The sequence below is a fragment of the Bos taurus genome, chromosome 10 (genome assembly GCF_002263795.3).
Source record: "Bos taurus isolate L1 Dominette 01449 registration number 42190680 breed Hereford chromosome 10, ARS-UCD2.0, whole genome shotgun sequence".
Taxonomy (NCBI): Eukaryota; Metazoa; Chordata; class Mammalia; order Artiodactyla; family Bovidae; genus Bos; species Bos taurus.
Genome location: NC_037337.1, coordinates 38,393,484 through 38,404,278, shown reverse-complemented (window position 1 = coordinate 38,404,278; position 10,795 = coordinate 38,393,484). Strand labels below are relative to the sequence as shown.

Below are 10,795 nucleotides of genomic sequence, written 5' to 3'. Positions count from 1 at the left end.
GATGTGATGAAGTACATCTATACAAGACAAAGGATGCCCAGTAGAAGTGTGGAGACCTACAGAACACGCATAAGGCCTAGTCAGGTATAGCACTGTATACCCTCCTTTCTAAGATGTTACTTTCCAGGTTGACCTTGCTTTCCAATACGTGATCTTCCAGACTGATGTAAAAATATAATTAACTGGTGATGGTTTTGCAGGATTAACTGAAGAGGCCCTTAATATTATATAAACTCTATAATCTTATACATTCAAGTTTTTTTGATTTATAAAAATTTTGTACTTACATTTGGGGACAGGCAATACACAACAGAAAACAATATAAATATGTATAAGGAAAATAAGTCTGTTCAATATGGTGAACAAACCTAACAACGGAGCTTGTTGACCTAAAAAATGAAACAGCCAGTTATTTTACCAGCAAAAGGGATTTATTTGGGAACAACAAACAACTGCAATTAGTGTCAAGCCAGCTATAGTAAAAGCCACAGCTAAGTCCCACAAACAGAGGGAAAGGGAGGAAGTTGGGAGCAGTTGTTTTGAACAAAATTTCATGGAGGAAAGCGAGAGTTCAGGGTGATGAGGGGTTCTCATTAGCTTAGTAGCTAGGGTCAATTTCCTGTAGGAGATAAAATGTACACCATTCCTATCTATAATTGACAATCCTTCCTGTTATTTACCTAGAGTAACACTGTGTGAGAGCTCCTCCTTCTGGCCTCTCGACTCCATTTTAAATAAGGTTTCACTTTATTAATTTTCCAGCTTCCCAGGTGGCACTAGCAGTAAAGAAACTGCCTGCCAATGCAGGAGATATAAGAGACTCAGGTTTGATCTCTGGGTTGGGAAGATCCCCTGGAAAAGGAAATGGCAAAGCACTCTAGTACTCTTGCCTAGAAAATCACTAAGACAGAGGAGCCTGGCAGACTACAGTCTATGGGGTCGCAGAGTCAGACGTGACTGAGCAACTAACACACTTAATAATTTTCACAAGCTCAGTACCAACAGAACTCTCTTTTGTGTGCTCAGTTGTGAGGCTCCTCTGTCCATGGAATTTTTCAGGCAAGAATACTGGAGTGGGTTGCCATTTCCTTCTCCAGTAGATCTTCCCAACCCAGGGAGTGAACCTCATCTCCTGCATTGCAGGCAGATTCTTTACCACTGAGCCATTGGGGAAGCCCTTCAATACCAATACAGTAATGGAACAAACTGGAATAACATTCAAAAGAACTTGCTGGTAAGAATAATTATATTCAGTAACATGCTAAAGTATATCTTTGACAATGACACATTTTATTGAATAGGGAATAAGGCAGCTTCCCCAGGGATCTCTGAGAGGCAACTCAATAACAAAAACTCATGTAATTGTCTTTTGTATCTAGCACAGAAAAATATATCATACTCATATGGTTTATAAATAATTGCCAGTTTGGCCTAATCACCAAACTTTGGTAATTGTGTCTCTTAGTAAGTATAGATAGGAACTCCCTTCCAATCCAGAAAGCATCCTAGCTCCATTCTAAAAGCAGACATCAGAGCTCGGCTGTGACAGTAAGAAAGAGAAGACAGTTCAAAGGAGCCTGAAAATTCATGATTCAACTTCATTCTGAGTGAGTTCTTTGATTCTGTTCATGCAATGATCAACAGCATTAATAAGTAAAGGAATCCAACTATCTTCTGGCTGTGGGGTCACATGACTTGCTCTGCAAATGCAATGGGAAAAAGAGAAGTTAAATTTATTATACTGTCAAGGAAAAGACCTATCCTCAAAAGGGAGCACAGGGAAAACTACAGTAAAAGACGGCAAGTTTCTCTGCAGCAACTCAGCTGCTCCATAAACAAAGCTGAAAAAAAACACTACAATCACTTTCTACTCTTTGAAATGGGGGTTTGGGAGTTGAGAATGGCTGTACAGGCTTATTCTCAAAAAGCTATTTGGGGATAAGTCTTCATACTCACTTTGTTATTTCGAGTGCCTTCTTTAAAACAGATGCAAGTTTTGCAGACTAGAAAAAAAAAGAAACAAGAGAAGTTACTCACCCTGAGCCCTACCACAAAAAGGGAAGGAGAGGAGACTTCCCTGGAGGTCCAGCGGCTGGGACTCTGAGCTCCCAGTGCAGGGGGCCTGGGTTCAATCCCTGGTCAGGAAGTAGACCCCACAGGCCACAACTAAAAGATCCTGCATGCCACAACAAAGATGGAAGATACTTCGGGGTGCAGCTAAAACTCAGCACAGCCAAACAAATAAAACAAATATTTAGGGGGTAAAAAAGGAAAGGAGGAAAAAAACGGAAAGGAGGAAAAAAGGGGAGGGGGGAGAAGAGCTAAAATATTTTACTTGAATATTAAAATATTTAATACTTTAGCTCTCTTCCCCCACTTTTTTTTCACATTCGCTTTTTAAAAACTGACTTAATAAACATCTTTAGCAATTCATCATGTCAGTTACCCTAGAAACAATTTTAAGGAATGCATGGTACATTGGTTGCTTTCATACATCCTCACGTTATTTTGTCACTGGTATTCTTAAAATTCGTAAGTTTAAAAAAAAAAAAAAAACAGTTGTTTCTGCTATACATATCCTGAACTATCAGCAGAGCTGGGACAAGAAGTCATTTTTTTAAAAGTGAAAGTGAGAAAAAAGGAAGGAGCAAAGTTAAAATATTACAGTATTTTAATACTCAAGTAATACGAAGTCATTAAAAAAAAAACCTTGGAGGAAACAATCAAAAACAAAAATGTTGATTAGGTGGCAGGATCATGGACTCTTTTCTATTTAGCAAAATCTTATTAATACTGCTGCCATAGCATCTTTATAAGCTTTTTTATATTTAAATTTTTTTTAAAGAAAACAAAAAAAGGAAAAATATAACCTAAAATTGTCCTAACTGCTGATAGTTTAGGATATATACAGCAGAAACAACTTGGTTTTTTTTAAAACTTAATATTTTAAGAATGCCAATAACAAGATAACATGAGGATGTATGTATCCTACCAATATACCATTCATTCCTTAAAACTGCTTTTAGGTAACTGACATGGCGTATTACTAAGGATGTCTATTTCTTCAGAAGTCAATTTTTTAAAAGTGAATGTGAAAAAAAAGTTAATGTCCAAAAAGATCCTAATTCTACTCCAAGGTGTTTCCACATTGTGAAGATACATTTGATGACTCTATTAATAATTTCCACAATCTAATTTACCAAATATTATTAGGATTGATACATCTGATGGTAAAATATAAGCTATCTGCAATTGTACTTCTCTTTCCAATAAAATGAGACATAATAACTTAAAGTTTATAAAAAACAAGAGAACAGAACTCTAGCACAGGACCTAGGACTTCAAAGAAAACAATAAAATCAGATTTTTATAAACAGCTTAACCCTTCATGACCACTTATGGTTAGATCACATAATATATCGATATTAGAATAGAGAATAGATATAGAATTAGAATAGATATTAAATATATTCTAATATTTTGTATTATAGAATTCTCTATTCAGTTCAGTTCAGTTCAGTCACTCAGTTGTGTCCAACTCTTTGCTGAGAATACTCTAATAGAGTATTCATCTATTTTGGCCTATACTGGAAATTAGAAACTTGTAATTTCACGTTGAAAGAATCCCAAAGCACTGTACTAATTAAGACTTTCTCTCAAGGCATGGTTTTCTAAGGTCTTTGGGTGCGTGCATGCTAAGTCACTTCAGCTGTGTCTGACTCTTTGCGACCCTACAGACTGTGGCCCACCAGGCTTCTCCATCCATGGGATTCTCCAAGCAACAATATTGGTGTGGGTTGCCATGCCCACCTCCAAAGGATCTTCCTGACCCAGGGATCAGACTATGTCTCAAGTCTCCCACACAGGCAGGTGCATTCTTTACCGCTAGCACCACCAAGGAAGCCCCTCTAAGGTCTTTGGGTTTTTCTTAACAATTACCCGAGTGGTTATGGAAGAGACAGTACTATCAGAGCTCATTGCTGTCAGAATTCAAATTCAATAAATATTTATCAAGCACAAACACATGGTGACTTTACTACCATACTTACATCCAAGTGTAACAGATAAACATATTCCCCACAGTTTAAGGAAATACCAGTGATTACTGAAATTCTACCAATCAGGTCTGCAGCTATTCCCTTAAAGCCAGTACTTACATTGATTCGCACAGTCAAAGAGCACACAGGTGGGTAAATGCTCAGAGCCAAATCATCCACACTAAAGGGAGAAAGAAAAAATAACCATTAACCAAGAAGGAACAAAGCTCAACTAGGTGGTCTCCAGGACACAACTAAGGATGCAACGAGTGAGGAAATAATTCCCAGAAATGCATCAGTTCCTTAAACTGGGCAACCAAGAAATAACCAATTCAACTGGTATTTATGGAACACATACATACCCTGTTTTACTAAGAAGTTGAGGGTGGGGGGAACTCCCTTGACCAGTAGGATGGGACATTATTAATTCATTTGAAAATGTTTGGATCTGAAACCATAAGTTTAATAACTGCTATTGCCAGGCTTCATCCCTGAATGCCATTAAAGTAGGTACCACTTTTAATCAAGCAATCAAGTTAGTGCTGTACCACCAAAAACAGGACAGACTAATACCATGTGCCTCTCCCGTATGATGCAATGAAAAGCATGAAACGCTCAACTTAGTGATATTCTTGCTAAAAACGTTTAACCTGAATATAATTACGAGAAAACAACCACATGAATCCAGATTGCTGGATATTTTACAACGCAACTGACTTGGATTCTTTAAAAATGTCAAGAAAATAAAAAAAAAATTTTTAATGTCAATGACAAAAAAAGCTAAAAAAGGACAGGGACTGTTTTAGTTGCAAGATACCAAAGAGAAGACAACCAAATGCAGTATGACCCCTTGACAGAATCCTGAATTAAAAAAACAAACAAACAAAAAAGCTATAGAAGACGTTTTAGACACAATTTGGGAAATCTGAATATTAGATACTATAATTATATTCAGTATAATCTTTATCATCAGGGAATGGCAAACCACTCCAGTATTCTTGCCTGGAGAATTCCATGGACAGAGGAACCTGGCAGGCTACTGTCCACAGGGTTGCAAGACACAAACACATATTCAATGTAAATTTCTTCAATGTAATACTAAGAGTAAAACTGTTCTTAGGAAATACATGCTGAAATATTCAGAGAAAAACATCACTGATGTCTGCAACTTACTCACGAATGGTTCAGGGATAAAAAGAGCACATCTATTTCAGTTTTTAAAAAGGCACATCTAATTACAGAGAAATAAACCAATACAGAAAAAAAAAGTGAACAACAGGTGAACCTAGACGGAAGCACAGGTACTCACTACAATACTTTTTAACCCTTCCGGCAGGTGTGAAAACTTTCAAAACAAAAAGATGGGGAAAAACCTTCAGGTGACAGCACAAGTTGAGATCAGAATGCTGCTGCTGGCATGTTTTGAGTGGAGGTCACGCTTACCTAGGGCTGATCTCATCAGAAATGTCCACAATGTCATCCAGCTGGGCCACCTGATCCTTCTTCCCGTTCTCTGCCACTGACAACCGGATTTTCTTCAGGCAGGCTTTAGATGCTCTTGCCAGGGCAAGGCATGGGATTATGAGCTCCTGGTCTTCCTCTGACCAATATGAGTCCCGATTGTTTGGACATCCCAATATATCCTCATCAACATGGTTATCAGAGCTGTCCTCCTCAATGTCATTCAAGAGGCCACAATAAGGGTCACATTCTTCCACAGCCTAAGATACAACAGGATATATGTGAATGCCAGGAAAAAAAAAAAAAAGTATTAATACTTTTAGCATCATATCTGAGTTGTCCCCAAACTTCAGCCAGCTATTTCCCTAAATGGCTACAGAGCTGAATCACCTCACACATGCTGTTCTAACTCTCCTAGTACAGCAATGGAACAGAGAGGAATGGTACAAATTAAACCCCCACATGGGGCGGGGGGAGATGGGAGATGGAGGATGGGAGTGAGGGGGGACCCACGTGGTCCACGCTTGACACATCTTCTCTCTTTAAAACCAATCCTCATCTACTAGACACAGAGTGGCCTTCCAATGACCATCAAAGAAAGAGGTCCTCTCACCTGCTCCATCTCCTCATGGGCATCCTTCACAAGATCCACACTCTTTGTCAGCACTGAAAGGGCTGCAGCTTTGTTATCTATGAGTGAAGAATGAGAAGCACTACAGTTAGTGGAGAATCCCAACAATTCTGGAGTCTGCAAAAAGCAACAGTGTTCTCATCTGAAGGGAGTGCCAAGGACAGTGAACAAGGGCAGCAGTTGAATGTAAAATTCTTCTCATATACATCCTCTGGGTGCCCAGACAGGGGGCTAAAAAGCTTTCTGTCATTCACCATAGGAAGAAATACAATAGTCACATGATGTTTCTCAGCATGGTACCCCTGGATGACCACTGCTCTTGGCCTAGCAGGCTCTACCCCATAACCGCTTCAGAGTCCCCAGAATACTGCCCCTGGGGCAGGACCAGAAGAGAAAACCACATCTGTTCAACAGGAGACAGAGCCACAGCCAAAGGGTGTTTGAGTTTAGAAATTACGTGAACTAAAAAGACTGGCAAAAAGAATTAATACCTATATTTTCATGTTGGTGATAAACTAGACCTATTTCACTAAGTTCTTTACGTAAGTAAAAATACATACTACTACAAAACTGGCAGCTAGATGTGAGGTCTGTCAGCTTTGGCCAGCAGAGTCAACATCTACTTTCCACTCTCACCCACCTTTTGGGATCTGAGGTACATGTTGGCAAGCATCCCAGACACTGTTGTAGGAAATCAGGTTCTCAGGGCTGCTGAAAGAAATCAATAAGGATATATCAATAACCTGGGTTCCTGTTTCCTTCAAAGGTCCTTCCTGCTGGGTCATTAATCTCAGTTATCAGTAACTTTGCTGTTAAAATGACTTTTTCCCCCCTCCCAGAAGCAAAGAACCCCATTACCCAATAACTCCAGCTGTGGCATCCCTACCTCTGAGCTGGATTGATGTAAAGTGCTTCCACAAGCTGAGCCATGTCATCCACGATGTCCAGAGTGGCGCTCCGCACCAGCTTTCGCAGGGTGATGCCTATAGCCAGACCCAAAGACTAAGCAGCCTGTCCATCTTTCCAGAAGTCTGGAAAGTCTTCCCAAGAATCTAAGCCCTACAGAATTTGAGGTAATGTGCACCCACATGCTTTAACCAGAGTGCCAACACAAAACCCAGGTCTTATGTGTATCCCCATGTCATTTGCTTGCTCCTCCCACCATTCCTTAGTGGTATTTTCCAAAAGAGATCTGGAACAAAATTGTTCCATGACGGCTTGTATTCATTCATTAAAAAGTAGTTTCTTGGGACTTTCCTGGTGGTCCAGTGGCTAAGACTCTACGCTGCCAATGCAGGGGCCAGGGTTCAGTCTCTGGTCAGGTAACTAGATCCTACATGCCACGACTTAGAGTTCACGTGCTGCAACTAAAGACCCTGCATGCCGTAACAAAGACTGAAGAGCACGCCTGCCGCAACTGAGACCTGGCACAGCCAAATAAATAAAATAATAAATATTTTTTAAAATAGTGATTTCTTGACATTTGTGGATAAAACACTTCAAGTTTAAACCACATGAGTAACCCTGAAGCTCCATGAGACAGGTATTCATTTGTAATTGTAACCTGATAATAATCAAGACACGAAGATACAGGCAGAGCTGGAGGCCACTTGGTAACCTATAAGGGAGCTCAGAAACAGCATGTGATGAGGAGGAGGAGCCTGGGGATGGCACTGATAACCAAGCAGTATCTGTGGTGATTATAATCCATTAGAGATGGATAAGCCAGTGAGAATTAAAAATGTTAAGAGTGGGTAAGGCAGGGGACATGAGAACACAGTATCTGAACTTTAGCACAAAGGCTTACTTATGGAGATCACTTATATAACTACCTTTGACTGCACTTAATGGGAGAAAGTTACATTACATGATCAAATCGAGGAAAAGGTAAAATTCTCAGGACATAAGCTGTCACATTAGTAAAGATCTACCCCATAAACTGAACACGTATGTGTATGGAGTGGCTTACCCTGATCCTTGGGAAACAAATAGTACACCCCAATAATTGCCTTGATGGCAGCATGCACTTGTTCACAGAACCTCTGGGTTTCCTATGAGATGACAAGCCAATTTCAGAAAGAAAAAAAGAAATAGATTAGATCAATGTGGTCAAGCCATCTACAGGGGAAAAGAGCAGACACCTGTACAGCATCATCAAACATTTTCTGAAGTCCTATTATGTATCAGGCCCTGTGCTGTTCTCATCACATACCAGGGAGGAGTTAGCTGGATACCAGATACTGAGCAGAAACTCAGTAAGACAAGAAAAAACTGTAGGAAAAACATCCCTGATACTCTATATCCCAAGATATCTGTGATCAGCTTTGAGATATTCACCATATCTTAGACCAGGAGTTGGCAAACTAGAGCTCAAGGGCGAAATCAGGCTCACTGCCAGTTTTTGCAAATAAAATGTTTCTGGGACACAGCCACACTCATGCATTTACATATTGTCTATAATAGTATTCGCACTACAGAGGCAGAGTGGAGTAGCTGGACTGCAAAGCCTAAAATGTTTACTATTTGTCCCTTTACGGAAAAGTTGTCAGCGCTATCTTAGACCATTAACCAGTTGTCTATCTCTCTGCCTCTGTCTGTCTCTAACAGAATCTCAGTATACCTAAATGAAATCAGCATGTACTCTACAATGCTCAATGTTGACTATTTTCCTTCTAGGTAGTCACTGGCTTTTTCTTATCTTCCTTGTCCTCACTGCTCTGCTAAATTTCAAGCCAGTGCTACGCAAAATGTGATCTACAGATTGGTGCCAGTCCATAAATGATCTGTTACCAGTCTGAGATGGATAGGTACAAAGATTGAGAGTACTTAGAAACTTTTATGCCAATTTGACATTGTTTCAACATCCAAACATATAATTTTTGTAAAAATACCACGAGGACTGGAATTAAAAAAAAAAAAAAAAAAAAAACCCATTCTTTGGCAGAATTAATGTGCTGAGATCCTAAGAAAGCAATTGTGATTCAAATATATATAATTCATATAAAGCTATATTCTAATTTTTCATCTATGAAAAAACCACTGTCCTGAGCATGTACAGAGTAATCAAACTGACCAAAATAAAAGACAAAGATAAAATATTAAAAGCAACAAGGGAAAAGTGACAAATAACATACAAGAGAACTCCCATAAGGTTACCAGCTGATTTCTCAACAGAAACACTTATTACTTGTGTAAAAAGAAGCCATATGCACTTAAGTGTGAATATGCATAGGATATATATGGAATAATACAAAAGGAACCAGAGACAGGAGATATAAACTTTTTAGCACATTTAACTTTGATACCTTTTGAACCTTATACTGTCTACATTATTAAAATTAAGTATAAAAATAATTCAGTACAAAAGAGTATTATGTAGTATAATAGAAAAGGTATCAGATGGAACCTAATTTAAGTCCTAGCTCCACTACTTATCTACCTTAAACTGAGCCTCTGAGCCTGTCTGTTCATCTGTCAGAAAGGGATCATGTATGTGAAAACACTTAGCAAATAGAAAGTACTTTTAAAAATGTCAGAAAGGAAGTAACCAGGATGAACCTCAGAATGAACCAATATTTAGAAGAGCCATCTACCCCATGACAACTACTGCATCTGACAATTTGATTTTCAGAACAATCCTGTGGTGTGAGAACCTTCATCTTACTCGACAGATGAGGAAATTAAATACCCAGATTTGAGTGTAAAAGGTGGAAAGAAAATGAGAGGTTTCCTAAGGAATACTGAGCAGCACAAGAATTCTAGAAAAGTGAAGCCCACCTGTGGAGATGGCAGTGGAAGTCGAGAGAAGGCTACGGTCAGAGTCGTGGCTTCCCTTGACACTGTCACAGCTGCCTCATCTGGTGGGGGGGGGGGGTGACAGAGCAGGTGGTAAGAGCCAATATGTTAGTGCCAAATGGACAAGGCTGCAACGGCTGCACGGACTTTGAAGATAATGCGTTCCCTCTCCACCCATGCCCACTGAGACGTCTCAAAAACACCTCCAAAAACCAGTGTTTTATATTTCAACCTCGAAGGTACCAAGGATAGGTAAGGAAGAGTATCCCCGCAGAGAGGCTGGGGGGGCGGGGGGGGGAGGGGAGGTACGGGGCGGGGGGGGAGCAGGAAGGAAAGGAGTAGGGAAGAGATGAGAGACAGCAGTCACCAATAGGAGAAGCACTCACTGAATCTTCTCCAAAAGGCCTCCCGATCAAACTCCTTGGTGGTTTCCTGGGCTTCGCCGACTAGTGGGTGCGGGGTGTGGGCCGGGCGGCGACAAACGAAAGAGCACAGGTAAGCAGAAAGACCTCCCGGCCCCACCTCCTCCGCTCGGACCCGGCGCCGCGGCCGCCAAGGCCTGGCCCCTTCCCACCCAAGTCCGCCCCTGCGGTCGCCCGTCCCCACTACGTCAGCTCACCCCGCACTCCAGGAAGCAGCTGCCGCAGCTCCCCGGCTAAGTGCCGAAGCTGTTCCAGAGGCGGATCCAGGGTGGCGTCTGGGGCTGCAGATACAGCTGCGCTCTCCATCCCAGTACCGCGTTAGGAGCCAGAGTACTAAGCACCCACTACAGCTTCCGGAGCCGCACTGCTGTCGCAGCTCCTCTTCCAGGCCAAGGTCTCGCTTCCGGCAACAACCTGTCCCGCCCCGGAAACCCAGTCACGCCCCTTCC

At 40.9% G+C, this 10,795-nt stretch overlaps 1 protein-coding gene across 2 annotated transcripts; it reads right to left on the bottom strand.

Moving 5' to 3' along the window:
- Nucleotides 1-409: 409 nt before the first annotated feature.
- CCNDBP1 (cyclin D1 binding protein 1) lies at nucleotides 410-10,754 on the bottom strand. Of its 2 annotated transcripts, none has more exons than XM_005211612.3 (11): nucleotides 10,544-10,754; nucleotides 10,311-10,370; nucleotides 9,907-9,986; nucleotides 8,099-8,180; nucleotides 7,016-7,112; nucleotides 6,770-6,837; nucleotides 6,112-6,188; nucleotides 5,481-5,758; nucleotides 4,158-4,218; nucleotides 1,957-2,003; nucleotides 410-1,700 (listed from the first exon to the last, which is right to left on the bottom strand). In XM_005211612.3, exons 1-11 carry the CDS (start codon nucleotides 10,650-10,652, stop codon nucleotides 1,586-1,588), a joined length of 1,074 nt encoding a protein of 357 aa, XP_005211669.1. In that variant the 5' UTR covers nucleotides 10,653-10,754; the 3' UTR covers nucleotides 410-1,585.
- Nucleotides 10,755-10,795: the final 41 nt, after the last annotated feature.

What these genes read in the sequence shown, in the direction of transcription:
- CCNDBP1 (XM_005211612.3), bottom strand. Translation starts at nt 10,652, where the DNA reads ATGGAGAGCGCAGCTGTATCTGCAGCCCCAGACGCCACCCTGGATCCG. An exon ending in GGCCTTTTGGAGAAGATTCA is followed by an intron (nt 9,987 to 10,310) that starts GTGAGTGCTTCT and finishes CCCCCCCACCAG; the next exon opens with ATGAGGCAGCTGTGACAGTG. An exon ending in TTCCACTGCCATCTCCACAG is followed by an intron (nt 8,181 to 9,906) that starts GTGGGCTTCACT and finishes GTCATCTCATAG; the next exon opens with GAAACCCAGAGGTTCTGTGA.